Here is a 20,434-nt window from a genome sequence, read left to right as displayed (position 1 = left end):
ACATAACCTGCTATTAGTTATTCAGTACCAAGTCAGCTAGGTATCAAGTAGACATATGAACATAGTAGCCCAGACATGAATATTCAGTATCATTCCTTTCAGGAATTTTGTGCTCTAGACTACATCCTTTATTGTGCCTCATTTTTAAGGAGCTAGGTTGTGTGGTTTCAGGAAGACTTATCATGTGTTTTCACCTCACGTTTTGTAGTCTCTACTGCTACTGCTTTCGTTTTTCTTATTATTTATTACTTTTTCAAGGGTAGGAAAATTCATTCACAGTTTCAATGTCCTAAGTATGTTAGTTTGAAGGTCACAATCCTTGATAAACATGTTTTTAATGTACTATTGCTTAAAAAAAAAACAAAAAACAAGATATCAAGAAAAAAAAAAAGGAGAAAAAGAAAAATTCAAATGAACAGGAAAGTTTTCAAAGGTGAGAATTCCTAAAGAAATGGCTTCACAGCCAGGTAGGTTTTCTGTTTTATTGGTAAGAAAAGAGAAAATGAGTAGGAGGGTTTTATTTTTATTTTCTTTTACTTGTGTTTAGTAAATTTTTGGTGCTGAAGGGCTAGATTCATTTTGTGTAAAGGAAAATATGTAAAAATCACTAAAATAACGAATGCAGTTAATGGTATTTGACTTTTTGATCATCATCATCGTTTAACGTCTGTTTTCCATGCTGGCATGGGTTAGTCGGTTTGACTGAGGACTGGTGAGCCAGATGGTTGCACCAAGCTCCAATCTGATCTGGCAGAGTTTCTACAGTTGGAAGCCCTTCCTAAAACCAACCACTCCGAGAGTGTAGTGGGTGCTTTTATGTGCCACCAGTATGAGGGCCAGTCAAGGCGGTACTGGCAACAGCCACACTCAGATGGTGTTTTTACGTGTCACCTGCACAGGAGCCAGTCCAGCGGCACTGGCAACACCCTTGTTTGAATGTTGCTTTTCACGTACCACTGGCACAAGTACCAGTAAAGCAATGCTGGTAACGATCACACTCGAATGGTGTTTTTTACATGCCACTGGTGCGGGGGCTAGTCAGCGGCCCTGGAATGTCTGATATTATTTTGACTTGAATTTTTTGACTATGTTGCTTTCCCAGCTTTGAGGTTTCCTGTGTGGTCTCTTCCAATCTCTTGATTACCACTGGACAATTGCACTGGTCAGTAATCTAGTGTTGTGTTAAGTTCAGGTCAGATTGCAAGAAAGGTCTACATGTAGGATCTGTTCTTTTTTTGTTTCAAGGTATAACTTGTTGTTCTCTGCATATTGTAACACAGTAAAACACTTCAAGTTGGCATATATTTCATTAATGCATGCAACAAATAAAGGACCAAGAACAGATCTCTGTGGGGCGCCAGATGTTATCGCATAAAATGCAAAGTGTTGTCATGGTACCTCTTTTACAGGGCTTAGAAAAACTGAAGGACCACTGCAATAAGTGTGTGAATCTGAGAGGAGAATATGTTGAATGAAATCATAATTAACTGATCCTCCTGTATGACTACCTATTTTTGACCAAGAATAAAGGATTTCAACCAGATTAGCCCTCATGGCAATTGCAGAGAACCTCTCCATAAGCCATTTGTGTAGCACAGAATTAAAGGTGAAGATGAGATAGATAACATCCATGAACCACCACCTATAATTCAGGTGATGTTTTCAAGAAATTCAATAAGTTGGCCATAACAGCTGGAGTTAAAGATAAATCTAAATTGTGAGGGTTGAACAAGGTTATAAAAGTTTTAGAAGTTCCAGACTGTCTCTTTGGTACAGATGCCATAAATCTGGGGTGATTCAGCTGGTAAGACTAACTGGACAGTAACTAACAGGTGATGTGCAGTCACTCTCTTTGAACAGCGGAATAATGGTAGCACGTCATTTAGGTAGAACTGGAGTTTTAGTGAAAGCAGGTGCAGTAGAGTTTTTTTCTCATCATTAACAGTATAATATTAATTAATGAAAATTTATTAGCTTTTGTTTATACGTATAGCAAATTTATATATTTATATGAGGGTCATGTTTTACTCAACCTTTAAAGGCATCTTTGATTTAAAAAAAAAAATTGTATTAGTACAAAGCAAAAAAAAAGAAAAATGTATTTAAAATGTATTTCTGTTATCACACAAAGTTTTATAACTATGTGAACCAAACATTCTTCACACACCCGAAGCTGTTCAATAAAATCTAAGATTTCTTTTAAGAGGAAAGCAGAAGGGGGGTATTTAAATAAAGCATAAATATACCAACACTTTGTATACTGTTTAAACAAGTGGAATGATGTAATCACATTCTATATCTACCTTCACCAACAATCTAAAACCCTGACACCATATCTTTGTGCCCCTTGACTAGGAAAATTATCCCTAATCCTTTGAATTTGTTAAGCTGTACAATGAGGTTTCCACCAAGACACATTTGATAAGCTTATCACTTCTTTTACTCGACATACTATTTGTCATATCCTAGACTTCACAATAAACACTTAGTAGAACATTTCTTCCTAGAATTTAATCCCCTTCCTACTGTCTTTTCAAGACTCGAAAATCCGGCTGTATGCCACTCTTTCTCAAATTAACTAACTGAATATATATGTATATATATATATCTGTAAATTAATATGTGACAATTATTCAATAGCCAAGATAAAACTCTGAGTTTCGGATGCCGAAGTGGAAATCCACAACACCAACTCTTCGGTTATCTCTCAGATGGCCAGATAACTGAAGAGATGGTGTTGTGGATTTCCACTTCGGCATCCGAAACTCAGAGTTTTATCCTGGCTATTGAATAATTGTCACATATTAATTTACAGATAAATTTCTTCTATTTACATAATATTGAGGTCTCTTTCTTTCTTTTGTTATCTTACCGTTTTTACCAATATATATATATAAACCTCAACAAACAAGTTAAAAAGTTAATTTTTTTTTGGGGGGGGGGGGTCTGAAAGTCTACTGGTTCAAGAGCGAGCCAACTTTGCTTTCTAATAATAAATGATTGAGAAAGAAATCTTTCACTGGATAGGATACCAATCTATTGCAAGTTAACTTTCCCAATGAGGAAATAGAACCCAGAGCACCTGTCAATTTTCAGTATCACTAATGTTTATAATAGTAAATCAATGCCATATGGTGCCTATATATAGCTAGATGAACCAGATCAAAGAGAGTTAAGTGCCTTGATCATGGACAAAGAATATGCAACTGACAAGATATGAACTACCAATTCCTTCTACAAAAACACTAACACAGATGTTTATTATTTTACTTGTGCCAGTCACTGAAGTGCAACCAAATTGGAGCACTGCCTTGATGGGATTAGCCAATAAAATCAACCTTAAGTCTGGTACTTACTCTATTGGCCTCTTTTTTTGTTAAACTGTAAGTTGCTATATATATATATATATATATATGAGGGGGTAGGGCAAAGAAGTTCCTAGCTTTAAGGGTATCGCAAAAGGCCTGGTTGGAGGCCCAAACTTATGAGTTCTTTTACAGGGCTTAGAAAAACTGAAGGACCACTGCAATAAGTGTGTGAATCTGAATGGAGAATATGTTGAATGAAATAATAACTGATCCTCCTGTATTTTCTTTCATCGAAAGCCAGGGAATTTTCAGCACCTCCTCGTGTGTGTGTGTGTATGTGTGTGTATTGGCAAATCAAAAATAAAAACAAAAACAACATAAGTCAAAAGGACATACATGGCAAATATATTAAGTCGACACTCAGTTTAAGATGGAAAAAAGATGGGGTGTGATGTGTTGAGAATGGCTCTTTGTCAGAAAGCGGAAAGATCCAGAGAGAAGGAAAAGAATAACTAAAGAAAAGAACATGTGGTTACGGCGCATATATATATGTGTGGGTAAACAAAAAATCACCAACTGTCAACAGGTGAGAGATAAACAAACACACACACACACGCATATGATGGACTCCTGTGCAGTCTCCATCAACCAAATTCACTGACAAGTCATTGGTCAGCCCAGGGCTATAGTAAAAGACACTTGCCCAAGGTTTTACGCTGAGAGTTGCTGAAGCATGGAACAAACTGCTGGCATCAGTTGTTAGTTGTCGGAGCACTGCATCCTTCAAAACTTCCATGCTTTCTGAGATTCACCAACACTACGCCTGATTTTCTCCCCTCCATACACACACAAGCATGTATCTGACTCATACATTGTTTGCTTTCCAGAATTTTGTACATTACTGCATACACTTTATATGCACTTTCTGACAAGTTGTGGTGCACCTGAGCACTGTAAACAATAATTTCAGTATTATTATTATTATTATTATTATTATTATTATGATGAAGTAAACGTCTTAACTCCACAGGTATTCTGCTAAAATTTGAACAAAGTTTCTGCCTGAAAGCAAGGCATCAATGGCTATGAGCATTGGACTGCTACTTACAACATAGTCATGAGTTCAAATATTACTGTTTACAACCTTTGTGATGTTGATTAGTCACAGCCCAAGCTTAATCAAGTAGATCAATAGAAAAACAAAAAAAACAAAGAGATTCGCAGTTTATATATATATATATCTCGTGATCATCGTGACCACCCAGGCTATCAGATGTTGCTACACATCGCTGGTCACAATGTGCTTTGCATTGTTTTATCCTTCAAACGACGCCACCCCGCCAGCTAAGCAAGCAGGCCAACAGAAGAAAGAGTGAGAGAAAGTTGTGGTGAAAGTGTACAGCAGGGATCGCCACCACCCCTTGCCGGAGCCTCGTGGAGCTTTGAGGTATTTTCGCTCAATAAACACTCGCAACGCCTGATCTGGGAATCGAAACCGTGATCCTACGACCGTGAGTTCACTGCCCTAACCACTGGGCCATTGTGCCTCCACATATATATATATTGGGATGGTCATTTTTCTTGCCAAATAAACACATACACTATATATATTTGTCTTCACTTGCTTAGGATTGTTCTCATTTTATGTCCATTGCCTGAAAACCTTTCATCACACACACCTGACCTCTTGAGTGATTCGCTATCCCACATATCTCCTCCTGCTCTGGAGGAGACATGTGGGATGGAGAGACATTGGAGGGATCACAGGTGTGTGATGAAAAATTTCCAGACAGTGGACATAAAACAAGAACAATAATAAAAAAAAAGTGCTATATAGTGCATGTGTTTATTTGATAAGAAAAGGAAAATGACCATCCTGAAATATAACAATATCTGTTTAAACACAGAATTTCACATCAGGATTTTGCAAAATGTGTGTGTGTGTATGTATATATATATATATATATATATATATATATATAGATATATAGATATATATATATATATATATATATAGATATATATATATATATATATATATAGATAGATATATATATATATAGTGGAGGCGCACTGGCCCAGTGGTTAGGGCAGCGGACTCGTGGCCGTAGGATCACAGTTTCGATTCCCAGACCGGGTGTTGTGAGTGTTTATTGAGTGAAAACACTTAAAGCTCCACGAGGCTCCGGCAGAGGGTGGTGGCGATCCCTGCTGTACTCTTTCGCCACAACTTCCTCTCACTCCTTCGATTGGCATGCTTGCTTAGCCAGCAGGGTGGCGTCATTTGAAGGCAACACCTGATAGCCTGGTCGGTCATGTGGTCACGTGACATATATATATGTATATATATAAATAATATAATATCGTAGGTGTAGGCATGGCTGTGTGGTTAGGAGGCTTGCTTCCTAGCTACATGGTTTCGGGCACTTTGGGCAAGTGTCTTCTGCTATAGCCCCGGGCCGACTGAAGCTTTGTGATTGAATTTGGTAGGAGGAAGTTACTGCTGTATGTGTATACGTGTGTGTAGGTGCTTGTGCCTCTCTGAGAAAGAGAAAGGGATAATATAATTAAGATTCAATTGAATTAGGTACCTTGCTAGCTCAGTATAATTCGCACACCCAAACAATATTAAATATTGAACATCAAGACTCCGTGCAGGGGTGTTCGTACCTGATACTCCTGCCGTGTGTGCAGACAATGCAACCCAGCTAGGTGAAGATATCCGCTCTTGGTAATGCAGACATGTACTTTTATAAAGGTATTTTATATATAAAGGTACTATACATATATATATATATATATATATATATATATATATATATATATATATATATAGGGAGAGTTTACAAAAAAAAAAACAAAAGACGAAGACAGGTGGTGTACAAAACAAACAGATGTATTAGTATAACGCTCAGGAATAGAATATATATGTGTGTGTGTGTGTGTGTGTGTACACACATCCAATACACATGCAGTAAAGAAATGAGTCAACAAAAGAGCATCTACATGGTTGCTTACCCTGTTAGAAATAACAACCAAATTACCCTTAAATCTAAGCCTACTGCCTTAAAGACTACATTGGGTAACAAATTAGACACATATCTGATATGATAGAAGAAAAGGGATGGTTATGACTGGAATGTTTTTGATTATGGATCTGCTCAATGTAGACAGACCTTGGCCAAAATAACAATAAATAAAAGAAGTATTCCAGTATTTTGTTTTGTATGAGTATGCATGTGTAAGTGAGTCAGTCAGCTCACAGTATATTGATATATATCTAGGCTGTGGAAGGAAATTAGGTTGTAAAGAAAATTGTTTACAAACATTGAAGTTGAAAGGGAATAAAGTAGGTTGTCTTGGTCAATATTTATACTTGGCTTCAACAAAGGGAAGAGCATTGCATTTTGGGTAACATTTGAAATATATTCGCATTTTAAATCTTCACTGATAATTAAATTTACATCCAGCTATAAAAATAAATTAGATGCCAAAATAATTCTGTGAGTGACGAACTGGCAAAATTTAACAAGATCTATCTCCTTCCTCACTCTCTACAACTCTCTCTCTCTCTCTCTCTCTCTCTCTCTTTTACTTGTTTCAGTCATTTGACTGTGGCCATGCTGGAGCACCGCCTTTAGTCGAGCAAATCAACCCCAGGACTTATTCTTTGTAAGCCTGGTACTTATTCTATCGATATCTTTTGCCAAACGGCTAAGTTATAGGGACGTAAACATACCAGCATCGGTTGTCAAGCGATGTTGGGGGGACAAACACAGACACACAAACATATACACACATACATATATATATATATATATATATATATATATATATATATATATATATATATATATATATATATATATATATACACATATATACGACAGGCTTCTTTCAATTTCTCTCTACCAAATCCACTCACAAGAAATATGTTTGGTCATGTTTGGCGACAGGTAAGGGTTGACAACAGAAAGGGCATCTGGTTGTTGAAAATCTGCCTCAGTAGACTGTCCGAGTATGGAAAAGTGGACATTAAAACAATGATGATGATGATGACATAAGGCATGAAAGTAAGATTAAGATTAGAGTTATAAATGATAGTTACTATGGACTCATAATTTGTGTTGTTGTAATGTCCTGGTTACTAGGAATATAAAGAAAAAAAAGAAAGCAAAAAGGCTTAGTAGGTTATTGCCTTGAATTCTAATACATTTGGGAATATTTGATTATATAAATGGATCACAGTCAATCTTCACGATGAGTGTTCTAATTGTTTGGTCAACAGAACGGCCTACTTATTGAGCTAGCATGTGACTTAATATTCAATAGCTGTGTCTTCTTATGTAATACTTGGAGAAAGTTAGTATGACAGTGTGTGACAAAGCTGAATCTGTGAATAACAAGTACAATCCATGCAATTTCACTCACAAGATTTGAATGGACCCAGGGTTATAGTAATAGAAACTTGCCCAAGATGTGACAAAAAGGTAAAGTTAACTTCTTGAGTTGTACCGACTCAGAAGGGCCAGTTTCCTGGTTTTGTGGTGTATATATTCCCCACCTGGATGGGATGCTGGTCCATCGCAAGATTACTCATTTTTGCCAGCTAAGTAGACTGGAGTAATGTGAAATGAAGTATTTTATTCAAGAACACAATGTGTCATCCAGTCCAGGAATCAAAACCACAACCTTACAATCAAGAGCCCAAGACTCCTAACCACTAAGCCATATACCTCCACCCAAGATCTAATGCAGAACCTCATGGTTGCAAAGCAAACTTCTTAATCATTCAATCATTTTATAAGTACTTAGTGACACATAATACTTAACATACATCAACACACAGCTGTTTGGTATATATATAACAGATTTTCTGAGAAAAGTTTTCTATATGTTGATGTTGTATTTAAAGATTGTATGTGTGTGACAGGAGTATCACTCATTCTTTCCATGCCTTGATGCTAGAGCAAAGCGTTGACTCTCAAGTTTTATGGAAATCTTGGCAAGATTTTGTAAAATAGTATCTCCATATAACAGGTGGATGGCAAAATTAGTAAAGCATCAGCAAATCTACCTTATAATATTCAGTTATATCCCTTTATTTTCTGAGGTCAAACCCCACTCAGGTTTAATCCTTTCAAGGTCAATAAAATAAACAAAGAAAAGTAAGTCAAGAAAATTAAGCACAGAGGCTTGTGTAATTGATTATTCTATAGAAAGCAGTGCTCTGATATGACCAAGGTCCAATAGTTGAAACCAGTTAAGGAACCCCTGGTAAACACAAAATTTCTCCAAATCACACACACACAAATATAAAATATATATACATATAAAACACATGCGTACACAAACAAACAAGGGGGGATGGACATATATACGAATTGATTTATAGTTACTTGCTTACGTATATAGACAAATATCTTTTTATAGTCTTGTGAGTCAGTGAGAACATGTGTTAGTGTGTGAGTGTGTGTGTTATTTTATAAGTGTACGATTGCTAACGTGGGTGGTTTACTTATATAATTTGATCTGGTTGACATGCATTACTATAATCAATGGACACACAAACGTTCCTCTTGCACCACGAAGCATAAATGAGTCAAAACCTATTACTTCAGATCTGATAACTTGAAAACTCTACAAATTGGAAAACAAAAACAAAATATCTTTTACAATAATATAACAAAGAAATAGGCAAAATCCACCTACATACAACAGTTACTACACAAGCCAGTGAAAGAGATTCTGCATGGTCGTCTGACCTACTAGAAATAGTAAGCAAAGTAAAGTAACACTAGATAATGTAGTAGTCCTGGAAAGACTGTTTGAAAGCAAGGGAGTATGGTCATGGGTGGAATACTTTGTTCATAGTGTTGCATGATCAGAGTTGACCTGGTGTTAAACAACAGAACATGAACATCACAATGAAGACCTTACCCCAATCTCCAAAATAAATGAAAATATATAAATAAATGAATAAATTTTAGGCTGTATGGTTGAGAAGCTTGCTTTGCAATCATATAGTCTCTGGTTCAGTTCCAATGTGTAGCACCTTGAGCAAGTGTCTTCAACTATAACCTACAGCCAACCAAAGCCTTGTGAGTTGATTTGGGAACTGGAAACTAAAAGAAGCCCACAGTGTGTGTGTGTGTGTGTGTGCATGAGCCAGTGTCTTGACATCACGTGATATTTGTTTTCAGTCTTTCATGGAAAACATGTCTAGCTTTGGAAACAGTTGAGAGTAGGAGACAAAGGGCTTTTGGTCACAAAAAATCTACCTTTACAAATTCTATCTGACCCATTATATATATATAGACACGTATAAAAGAGCAAAGAATTTTATATGATAACACTCTTTTTATAATTAAGTTTTTTAACTACAAAAGTCTATCTAATTTATCATCAGGGTAATGGGTTGTGAGAAATATTTTGCAGAATCAAGTTAAATTCATCTCTGGTAATTCAATTCTGTCCCTATATACTCTTTTACTTGTTTCTGTCATTGGACTGCAGCCATATGGGAGTGATGACTTGTAGTTTTAGTTGGACAAATCGACCTGAGAACTTATGTTTAAAGTCTGGTATCTATGCTATCATCCTCTTTTACCAAACTGTTAAATTGTTAAATTGAGGAAATGTAAACAAACCAATGGTGCTTGTCAAGCAATGGGGGTGGGAGGGATATACATATAAGCATATATATATATATATATACACATGCATGCATACACACATATACATGGTTCCAGGTGCAGCCCCACGGCGTGGTTCCTTGGGCAAATGTCTTCAACTATAGCCTCGGGCCGATCAAAGACTTGTGAGTGGATCTGGTTGATGAGAAACTGAAAGAAGCCCAGCCACTAAAGCTTTTTTTATTCTATCTCAGTTTATTTTCTCGTGTCCCTTTCTGTTGGAGAGCGTAGGCTCGAAACATAAAAGACTTTCTCACTGTCTCAAGTGTTTAACTAATACACCTGTCTTTGTCTTTTGTTTTTCTGCAAATTCCAACTATATATATATATATGTGTGTGTGTGTGTGTGTTTGTACCCCACCATTGCTTAACAGCTGATGCTGGTGTATTTACGTCCCCATAACTTAGTGGTTCGGCAAAAATAACTGATAGAACAAGTACTAGGCTTACAAAGAAAAAGTGCTAGGGTTGATTTGCTCAACTAAAGGCAGTGCACCAGCATGGCCACAGTCAAATGACTGAAAAGAATAAAAGAAAACATATATACATATTGGATTGCTTATGTTCAGTTCACTGCAGGACAAAGACCTCAGCAGATTCTCTGCACCAACTGCAACTGGTTTGATGAGCCTACTCTACGACATGGCTTAGCAGAGAAGTGCAGGATTTTATACTCTTACCCAGGAGTATTTTTAAGTTGATTACATCAACTCCAGTGCTCATCTGGAACTTATTCTACTGACCCTGAAAGACCAGGTCGACTTGGTGGAATTTGAACTCAGAACATAAGGATGAACGAAATACCACTAAGTATTTCACCTGGTGTACTAATAATTCTGTCAGCTTGCCTTAAGTGTGTGTGTGTGTGGCAGGATTCTACATAGTTTCCATCTTCTAAATTCATTCAAGGCACTGATCAATCCAGGGCTATAGTAGAAGACACTTGCACAAAGTCCTGGCTTGTGGGGCAGAACCCAAGATCGCATGGTTGTAGAGCAAACTTCTTAACCACACAGCCATGTCTGCACCTACATATCTTTGGAATTCTGCTATGACTGACACTGTCTTTGTAGTTGATAAAATAAGTATCAGTAATATTACTATTTTATCAATTACAAAGACAATGTGAATCATTACCAGTGAAGGTGCATGGCTCAGTGGTTAGAGCATCGGGCTCACAATCATGAGGTAGAGAGTTCAATTTCCAAACCAGGCTGTGTGCTGTGTTCTTGAGCAAAACACTTTATTTCACACTGCCCCAGTTCAATCAACTGCAGAAATGAGTTGCGATGTCACTGGATAACATTGGTAGTATGCATGGGTGGCTGTTGGTTTTCAATAAACAACCTTGCTCAGACTAGTGCCTTGGTGGGTTACTCTCTAGGTGCAATCCCATGGTCATTCATGACCGAAGGAGGTCGTTTTTCTTTCAATATTACTAAACTCAATTCAGTCTCTATGAAATTCGTCTCAAGACATCGATATTGCCTTCCTCTCATATCTGCATGATAAATTAGAATTACTTGAGTTTTCATCCAGTCATGAGTAATTAGCTTTACTGGTACCTATTTCTGTTAGTTAAAAGGTAAATGGCTTTTAGTTAGCTTCGAGGATGAGTAAACATCATCATCATTTAATTTTTCCATGCTTTCGTTGACAAGACAAAATTTGTTGAGGCAGATTTCCCATGGTTGGATGCCTTTCCTGTAGCCAATCCTCACCTGTCTCCAAGCAAAGAAATATTTCCCATGGTTAGACGTTTTCCACAAAAGACTAGAAGCAAACAACATCACTTGTATGATGGTGATGCTCATTTATAATCATCATGTGATATCAAGACAAAGGCACACATAACACACACACACAAGCTACTTTTAGTTTCTGCCCACCAAATCCACTCACAAGGCTTTGGTTGGCTCAAAGTTGAACTAGAAGATATTTGCCCAAGGTCTTACACAATAAAACTAAACACAAGACCATAACCACGCCTGTGCTTATTCCTGTTGTTTCATTGAATTATGGTGTGAGGGGTAAGTATCCTGTAGATACTTGTACCCTTAACACTTTAGTGTTCAAATTAATATGTCAATAGTAATCTTTATTCATTTACATTTTAAAAAATTAATCTGGTATTATCTTGTAGCTTCAAAATTTGAAAGGTGTAATGGTTTATCTTTAGAATGACATTGCAGGGAGGTGTAAGATACTGGTTCTGGCCAGTTTGAGCATAAAATGAGCAGAATATATAGGCCGGATATAGCCGGTTTAAACACTAAAGGGTTAATGTAATCCTCAAGTAGAATCCACATGACACAGTATGACAAGATCCATTTGATGGGTTCCCATTGAGATTTCTGTCTATACAATTTCTTTTATGAGGTGTGGGAAATTTGACTGCTATTTCTAGCAAGTTGTGCTCAGATGTGTAGAAGCTTCTTCATCATAAAGTGTCGTGTTGTAATAAGTTTTGAAATGTTAAAGATTTGCATAAATTGCTTCTCCTAAATGAATCACTCATCAATGAAGTAGGATATTAACAACAGGATTATGAAAGTATAGGATAACTAGCAGAGAGAAAGAGGATATAAGTATGTGTGTGTGTTTTGTCATTGGCACCGCAGTAAGTGCATGGTTAAAAGGATTTAGTTTTCAATGGACCACTCCATCTACCATTACAAGCTGATAATTCACTACTGTTCTCAATAACAGGTTTGTAAAATTACAAAGTAATTCGATGGTTTGTGATGTGAAACTTCATCCGAGACAGTCCAATTTATTAAAAGGGAATGTCTTCTTATCCCAGAATTACAATATATTTATGAACCCACACCATATAAAGAGCAAGAGAGAGAGAGAGAGAGATAGAAAGAGGCAGTTTCTTATGAATTTCCCCAGGAAATATTTTCACAAGCGTTGTCTCATCTCAGTACTAAACACTTTGCCTTATTCTAATCTAGCTAGGATGAAGCTTTTCTAAATAATATCCGGCAGTTATTTATTTTTTTAACATTACAAATAATTTGCTAGTATAGGAGGTTGTACACAGCAAAATTTTAAATCAAAATTTTGCAGTCAGTGGTTCAATATTTCAACCATGCGATTCAGTTGAATGTATTGTCCTAATCACTATTAAACAACAACAACAACATTAATAATCCTTTTTACTGTAGGCACAACAACATTAATAATGATTTTTAATTTAGGCAAAAAACAAACAATTTTGAGGGGAGGGGTTAGTCAATACCATCGAGACCAGTACCTGACTGGAACTTTATTTTATTGACCCAGAAAGGATGAAAGGCAAAGTTAACCTTGACGGTTCTAATTTAGGCACAAAGCTAGTAATTTGGAGAGGAAGGGCTTAGTTGATCACATGGATTCTGTATTTTAATTTATCCATCCTGGAAGTATAAAGGGCAAAGCTGACCTCAGCAGGATTTGAACTCAGAAAGTAAAAAGCCTGAACAAATACTGTGCACACATAGTTATATATCCAGACATATATATTCAGGGGGAACCTGGTTTACAGCAGCTATTGTTATTCACTTTAGAGATTATGATGAGAATGTGATGAGAAAGGCACACGGGGACGGTGGGTGGGTGGGAATCACATTCTTGTTTCACTTCTTTCCCCCTCCCTTACATAACTGTTCAAAAGGGGGTGGGACTATATAAGAAATTATATATGTTATATTTCTAAGATCATATACCATTGGGTTGAATTTGCTCCTTGATTGTTTCTGAAGAGTTTACTCAATTATCTTAAGGCATCTCTTCCTGAAAAGAGAATCTATCCTCCGTCTTAAGAAGAGTCGTGTGAGTGTGTTTTATTGGCACAAAAATATTCCGTATAGGTTTATGGCAAGAGTGAAGAGTAAATTAACGTGTGCATGAATATTCTCTCCCTCACCCTCTCTTATATACAGTTAAATAGCATATCTTAAATTGTATTATGTAAAACAAAATGTGTGTGATACTGATAAGAAGAGATAAATGAATAGAGAGCAATGGAGCTCTATGACTAGACAGCAGAAATATTTAGACTCTCCAAGGTTGATAAGAAAGCGTTCGAAAAATACATGTTAAAAGGGGTTCAGTAATTTGGGAATATAAGAATGTGTGGGCAGGTGGATGAATGAATGGTCGGATAGATCTGTTGTACACAGAAAAATAGACACAGGGAAGTCAATGACAAAGGCTAGATAAGTATAGAATATCTGTGGGTGATAGCGTGTTTATAGACTCGTAAATATTGTTTTAGTGGACAGAACCACAGTTGATTGCATAAGTAACTTAAAAGAAAATTCAAGAAAAAAACTGAAAAATTATGGTTGCACAAACCGAAGACTTCTACCCGTTAAGCCGGAACCCTTTTTTCTTTTCTGCTAAAGTTATGATGTCCAGAGAATTCATTTTTCCTTTTTTTTTTTTTTTTTAAATTCCAATACAAAATCGAATCCTGAAGTAATGGGTCCCAGATTCGAAGTACTTGGGGCTTACCCTGCCCCTACAATACAATACGGCGTAATAATTTGATCTTACCTGTTGCGTAAGGCATTTTGGAAGCAGAAGATACGATAAGCATTATGTTGCCTGCTGTTCAATTCGGTCGACTGATTCTGGTATAAGAAGTAAAACATTTAGCAGCAAATGCTTTGCTTTCTGGTTTTCACAGTACTAAGTACACGCAAAAAAGAACTGCACTGGGAGTAGTAGTTGAAGGAGAAACAAAGAGTAGTTACAATGGTTCCAATGTGTGAAGAAAGAGATCGATAAACTGGAATAACAAAATATCTGTCAGTAAACCCAGCCGAGCAACCACCCTGCACATATTAGAAGGAATCCTGCATGTGTACTGTTTGTATTACTTGAGGTAATTAAAAGGTAAGAAGGCGAGGATGAACTTGAACTTGTCATAACACATTGTTGTAGTTAGTTGTTGGTGATGGTGGCGGAGTTATTATTTAGTACACTTTTGTTGTTGGTTGATTGGTTGGATATGTGGCCGTATTTGTGTTTGTTGACGTTTTTTCACACGATAGAGTTTGTTAGAAGATATGTAGCGCAATGGAACGAGGAAATTCTGAAGTCAGAAGCAAGATAATGCGGGGAGAAGGGAGAGCTGAGGGAGAAGTGAAGGAGTGGTGTGAGAAAGAAGAGGAAGAAGAAAGAGAAGGAAGACACACGTATAAAGCCTATACACAATTACTTATGCATATCTTAACAGTGACAACACTGGGATGTGAAAGGCAGAGAGAAATAGAAAGAGAGCTAGAGAAATAGCAAACGAGTGAATGAGAGAGATTTGTATGTGATTGGGTCAATAATCCTCGTGGAAATGCCGAGACAATTGTATAGCAATTTGTGTGTTGAGGAGGACCGCATTAAATAGCGTGTAAACAATGTGTAAATGCATGCGTGTACGTGTGTGTATTATATGTATGAATCCGTCTCGCGGGAGAAAGAAGCCGGCAAATGGTTATAACGCGGGGAGGAGGTACAGTAAATATTGTTAAAGTGCAGTGAGAGAGAGAGAGAGAGACAGGAAGAAAGAGAGAGAAAGAAAGATAAAGAGACAGTAAGAGAGAGAGAGAGAGGAAGTAAATATGGCTTGTTGTTCTCTACTGAGTTGACAGGCCTATGATCACTGGCATTTCAATCGTGACCATTCCGTCTGCCCGTACCTCTACGACACCAATCATGGAAAATCTCTTTCGCTCACGCACACGCTCTCCCTTTCTCTAAACGTGTCCTTCCTTCATTACGAGACGACGGTATGACATTTGAGAGTATTTGACTGCTACTTCTACCAGCCCGGAAGGAAGTACTGTAACTGAGGTGAGTGTAGCAGGGCAAAGTAAATACATTGACAGTTTGAAGTGGGGGTTAGAGTCGATTGACGGACGCCAGGTGCAATTACGATGAATATCATTATCTTTTGTTTCAGCCAATTAACTGCAGCCATGCTGGGGCACCGGCTTGAAGGATTTTAGTCGAACAAATCAACACCAGGACTTATTTTTATTTAAGCTTCGTACATATTCTATAGGTCATTTTTGTCTAACCGCTAAGTTACGGGGACGTAAACATACCAACACCTGTTACCAAGTGGTGATAGGAGGCCACACACACACACATATCTATCTATATATATACACGACGGGCTTCTTTCTATTTCCGTCTATCAAATCCACTCAAAATGCTTTACAGTAGAAGACACTTGTTCAAGGTGCCACGCAGTCGGACTGAACCTGGAACACAGCCACACCGGCGTCTATTGTTATTTAGCCCTAAAAAGCTGACTTATGGTTGAAGTGTTCCAGCCGTAACCATCACGTCTTTTTGTATATCTAAGATTACATTGTCCAATGTATTCTTTTTTCCTTATACAGTATAATCTGAGAGAGATTTGGCTGCTATTGTTAACAGGTCGAGCGGCTGTATAAAGAGAAGTTCCTATACAATGTTACTGAGATACGCGGGGTGAGAGATTACAGGTACAAATGCTGTTACAGAATGTTGTATTTTAATCTCATAAATAAACGGAAGCCACAAGAATGTTACAAAGTAAAACAGAAACAAGCTTTTCAGTGCAGTATACACACAGAGAGAAACAGCAGTGTTGTTATTCTGTATATTGAGGAGAAAGAGAGCTAAGTGCTGTAAGTATGAGGAAGGCGGGGAGTGAGAGCTAAATGTTATAAGTGTAAGTAGTGTGCGTGTGTGTGTGTGAGAGAGAGAAGTTTCGACTAATATTGTTGCAGTGTAACGTATAGGGAAAGATATTGCGAAGTGTTGTTGCAGTGTAGAATGTATGCACTAGGAAGAATAAGGATAAGACGAAGAGAGAAAGACAACAAATGTTTTGAGTGTGTGTGAGTTGGGGCGCCTAAGTGTCGATAGAGAGTATGCGAAGTGGTCAGACAGCTAAGAGTTGTTATTGTTTGATGAAGATAGAAAGAGCATATGAGTTGTGTGTGTGTGTGTAACAGTATGTAGGTATATGTAATATGCTAATACGCGTTGCAGTGTATGTATGCGTAAAAGTGTGCCTATGTGTTTAAATCACGTCACGTTACGTGACCGACCGACCAGGCTATCAGATATTGCTACGCATCGCTGGTCACAATGCGCTTTCAAGCCTTCAAATGACGCCACCCCGCTTGGCTAAGCGAGGCAGGCCAACAGAAGAAAGAGTGAGAGAAAGTTGTGGCGAAAGAGTACAGCAGGGATCGCCACCAGCCCCTGCCAGAACACTCACAACGCCCTGTCTGGGAATCGAAACCGCGATCCTACGACCGCCAATCCGCTGCCCTAACCACTGGGCCATTGCACCTCCATGTGTTTAAATATTATAATCAAAATGTATTGAGTAAAGATTGCAGAGGAGAAAAGAAGAGGTGGTTGTAGTGGTTGTTTCACTGTATTTGTCTTTGTGGGGTCTGAGTCACTATCGAAACTGTGAGAATGCTAAGAACAGATGGTGGTGGTCGTCGTTGGTGGTGGTAATGGCAAAGGTGAGAAGAACAATGAATGACAATGGTGTGAAATATTTATCTAGCAAGACAAGCTGCTTCACTGGTTCCGACACTAAATACAGACTATCCCGGAGTGGTTCCTAAATATTCTAGGATGGCATTCTAATACAATAACGTAGATGCATACATTCACACATACACACACACACACGTTTATTACGTAAATACGTACATACATGCTTATTACATTCGTTCAGACATACATACATACATATATGCCTCTTAGATACTTACACATATATAAATACATACTTATTACATGCATTCACACATACATACAACCACCGTATATCGCACCTATTACAAACATCCCTTCGTGGACCTTTTACCGATCTCCTGTCTTTTGCTAGTATACTCCTTAATGCATTCGTTTCCATCTAGATTTTGTATATATATATATATATATATATATATATATATATATATATATATATATATATATATATATATATAGGGAGAGTTTACGAAAAAAACAAAAGACAAAGACAGGTGGTGTACAAAACAAACAGATGTATTAGTATAGCGCTCAGGAATAGAAAAAGTCTTTTACGTTTCAAGCCTACGCTCTTCTACAGAAAGGGACACAGAAAAAAACAAGGAGAGAAAAAAATGTATGTATGTATGTATGATAGAATAAAAGGATGGACAGGCAAACAACAGGTATTGGGTCAGATTATAAAATATATATATATATATATATTATATATATTATATATATATATATATATATATATATATATATATATATATATATATATCTTATAATCTGATCCGATACCTGTTGTTTACCTGCCCATCCTTTTATTCTATCATACATACAAACCTACACAAATGGTAGATATACTAAGTTCTTAGGTTCTTCGAGGAAAGAACAAAAGTAACTGACATGGATTTTCCAAATCCATTCCAGTGAAAATTTGCAAGACATTCCCTAAAATTCTCCATCTGAAATTCTTTAGGTGAATAGATGCGCACACTTTAGTGTGTGCTTTGACAGCTCAACCAACACACAAACTCAACCAGACATTTACAAATACCGGGAACTCTCTTAACTCAAAAAGTCTTGTCGCTTTGGTAGCAACTGGCTTGAACTCTCTTATGAAGAACTTAAATAAAGCGCTTACATTTACGCATTTTTCTTTACATCACTTTGTCAAACAAGCAGAGGTAGCGCCTGAGAACTTTTTCAAAGTTACCAAATGTCTGCAAGGGAATGGACAGAGCTCAGAGTACCCAAGATTGAGGTGTGATGATGCAGATAAATCAAACTATAGATTAAAAGGCCCAATACATAATAATATATGCATGCTTACATATGACCTCCGATTTGTCCAGAAAAAGCAGTAAGAACTGACTCAAAGTGTGATGACCAATACATGTGTCAACACAGAATTCAAATGTAAAATGATGATGATGCGTAGAAGTGGCTGTGTGGTAAGTAGCTTGCTTACCAACCACATGGTTCCGGGTTCAGTCCCACTGCATGGCACCTTGGGCAGCCTCGGGCCGACCAGACCAAAGCCTTGTGAGTAGATTTGGTAGACGGAAACTGAAAGAAGCCTGTTGTATATATATATCATCATCATCATCGTTTAACGTCCGCTTTCCATGCTAGCATGGGTTGGACGGTTCAACTGGGGTCTGGCAAGCCCGAAGGCTGCACCAGGCCAGTCAGATCTGGCAGTGTTTCTACAGCTGGATGCCCTTCCTAACGCCAACCACTCCGAGAGTGTAGTGGGTGATTTTATGTGCCACCGACACAGGTGCCAGACGAGGCTGGCTGACGGCCACGCTCGGATGGTGTTTTCTTATGTGTCACCGACACAGGTGCCAGACGGGGCTGGCGGACGGCCACGCTCGGATGGTGTTTGTTATGTGCCCTCAGCACGGAGGCCAGTCGTTGCGGTACTGGCTACGATCACGTTCGGATGGTTTTCTTATGTGCCACCGGCACTGGTACCACAAGGATACAAATTCCATTGATGTTCATCTATTTTGATTTGGTTCGATTTGATTTGATTTGATTCGATTCGATTCTCACTTGCCTCAACAGGTCTTCACAAGTGTCACAAGAAGGAAGGTATGCACAGGTGGACTGACTACGTCCCAGGTAGGGGCCACGGATTATGGCTTCACTAGTCTTGCCGGGTCTTCTCACGCACAGCATACTTCCATAGGTCTCGGTCTCTAGTCATTTCCATGGTGAGACCTAACGTCCGAAGGTCGTGCTTCACCACTTCGTCCCAGGTTTTCCTGGGTCTACCTCTTCCACGGGTTCCCTCAACTGCTAGGGATTGGCACTTTCTCACACACCTATCTTCATCCATTCTCGCCACATGACCATACCAGCGCAATCGTCTCTCTTGCACACAACAACTGATGCTTCTTAGGTACAACATTTCTCTCAAGGTACTAACGCTCTGTCGAGTAAGTACACTGACATTACACATCCATCGGAGCATACTGGCTTCGTTCCTCACAAGCTTACGCATGTCCTCAGCAGTCACGGCCCATGTTTCACTGCCATGTAGCATAGCTGTTCGTACATATATATATATATATATATATGTATATATATATATATATGTGTGTGTGTGTGTGTGTGTATGTGTCTGTGTTTGTCCCCCCAACATCGCTTGACAGCGGATGCTGGTGTGTTTACATCCCCGTAACTTAGCGGTTCGGCAAAAGAGACTGATAGAATAAGTACTAGGCTTAAAAAGAATAAGTCCTGGGGTTGATTTGCTCGACTAAAGGTGGTGCTCCAGCATGGCCACTGTCAAATGACTGAAACAAGTAAAAGAGTATGCGTACATGTATATACGACTGCCTGAATATATGTATACATGTTTATATTACACACACACAGAGGCATGTATGCATACATATACTT

At 38.0% G+C, this 20,434-nt stretch overlaps 1 protein-coding gene across 2 annotated transcripts in view; it reads right to left on the bottom strand.

Annotated features, from left to right (window-relative positions):
- The window catches only part of LOC115216482 (EVI5-like protein), a 331,037-nt gene that overhangs the window by 216,906 nt on the left and 93,697 nt on the right, over positions 1–20,434 (bottom strand). The window contains exon 1 of one of the 2 annotated variants that reach the window (XM_029785902.2): positions 14,546–15,079. The exons of the other annotated variant lie outside the window; for it this stretch is intronic. Coding sequence (XP_029641762.1) covers positions 14,546–14,588 — 43 coding nt within the window. The 5' untranslated portion in view covers positions 14,589–15,079. Of the gene's footprint in view, positions 1–14,545; positions 15,080–20,434 lie in introns of those variants that run through there. 2 annotated transcript variants of the gene reach the window in all.

Source organism: Octopus sinensis, linkage group LG1 (genome assembly GCF_006345805.1).
Source record: "Octopus sinensis linkage group LG1, ASM634580v1, whole genome shotgun sequence".
NCBI lineage: Eukaryota > Metazoa > Mollusca > Cephalopoda > Octopoda > Octopodidae > Octopus > Octopus sinensis.
Note: the sequence above shows the minus strand (reverse complement) of the source record. Positions and strands in the feature narration are given on the sequence as shown.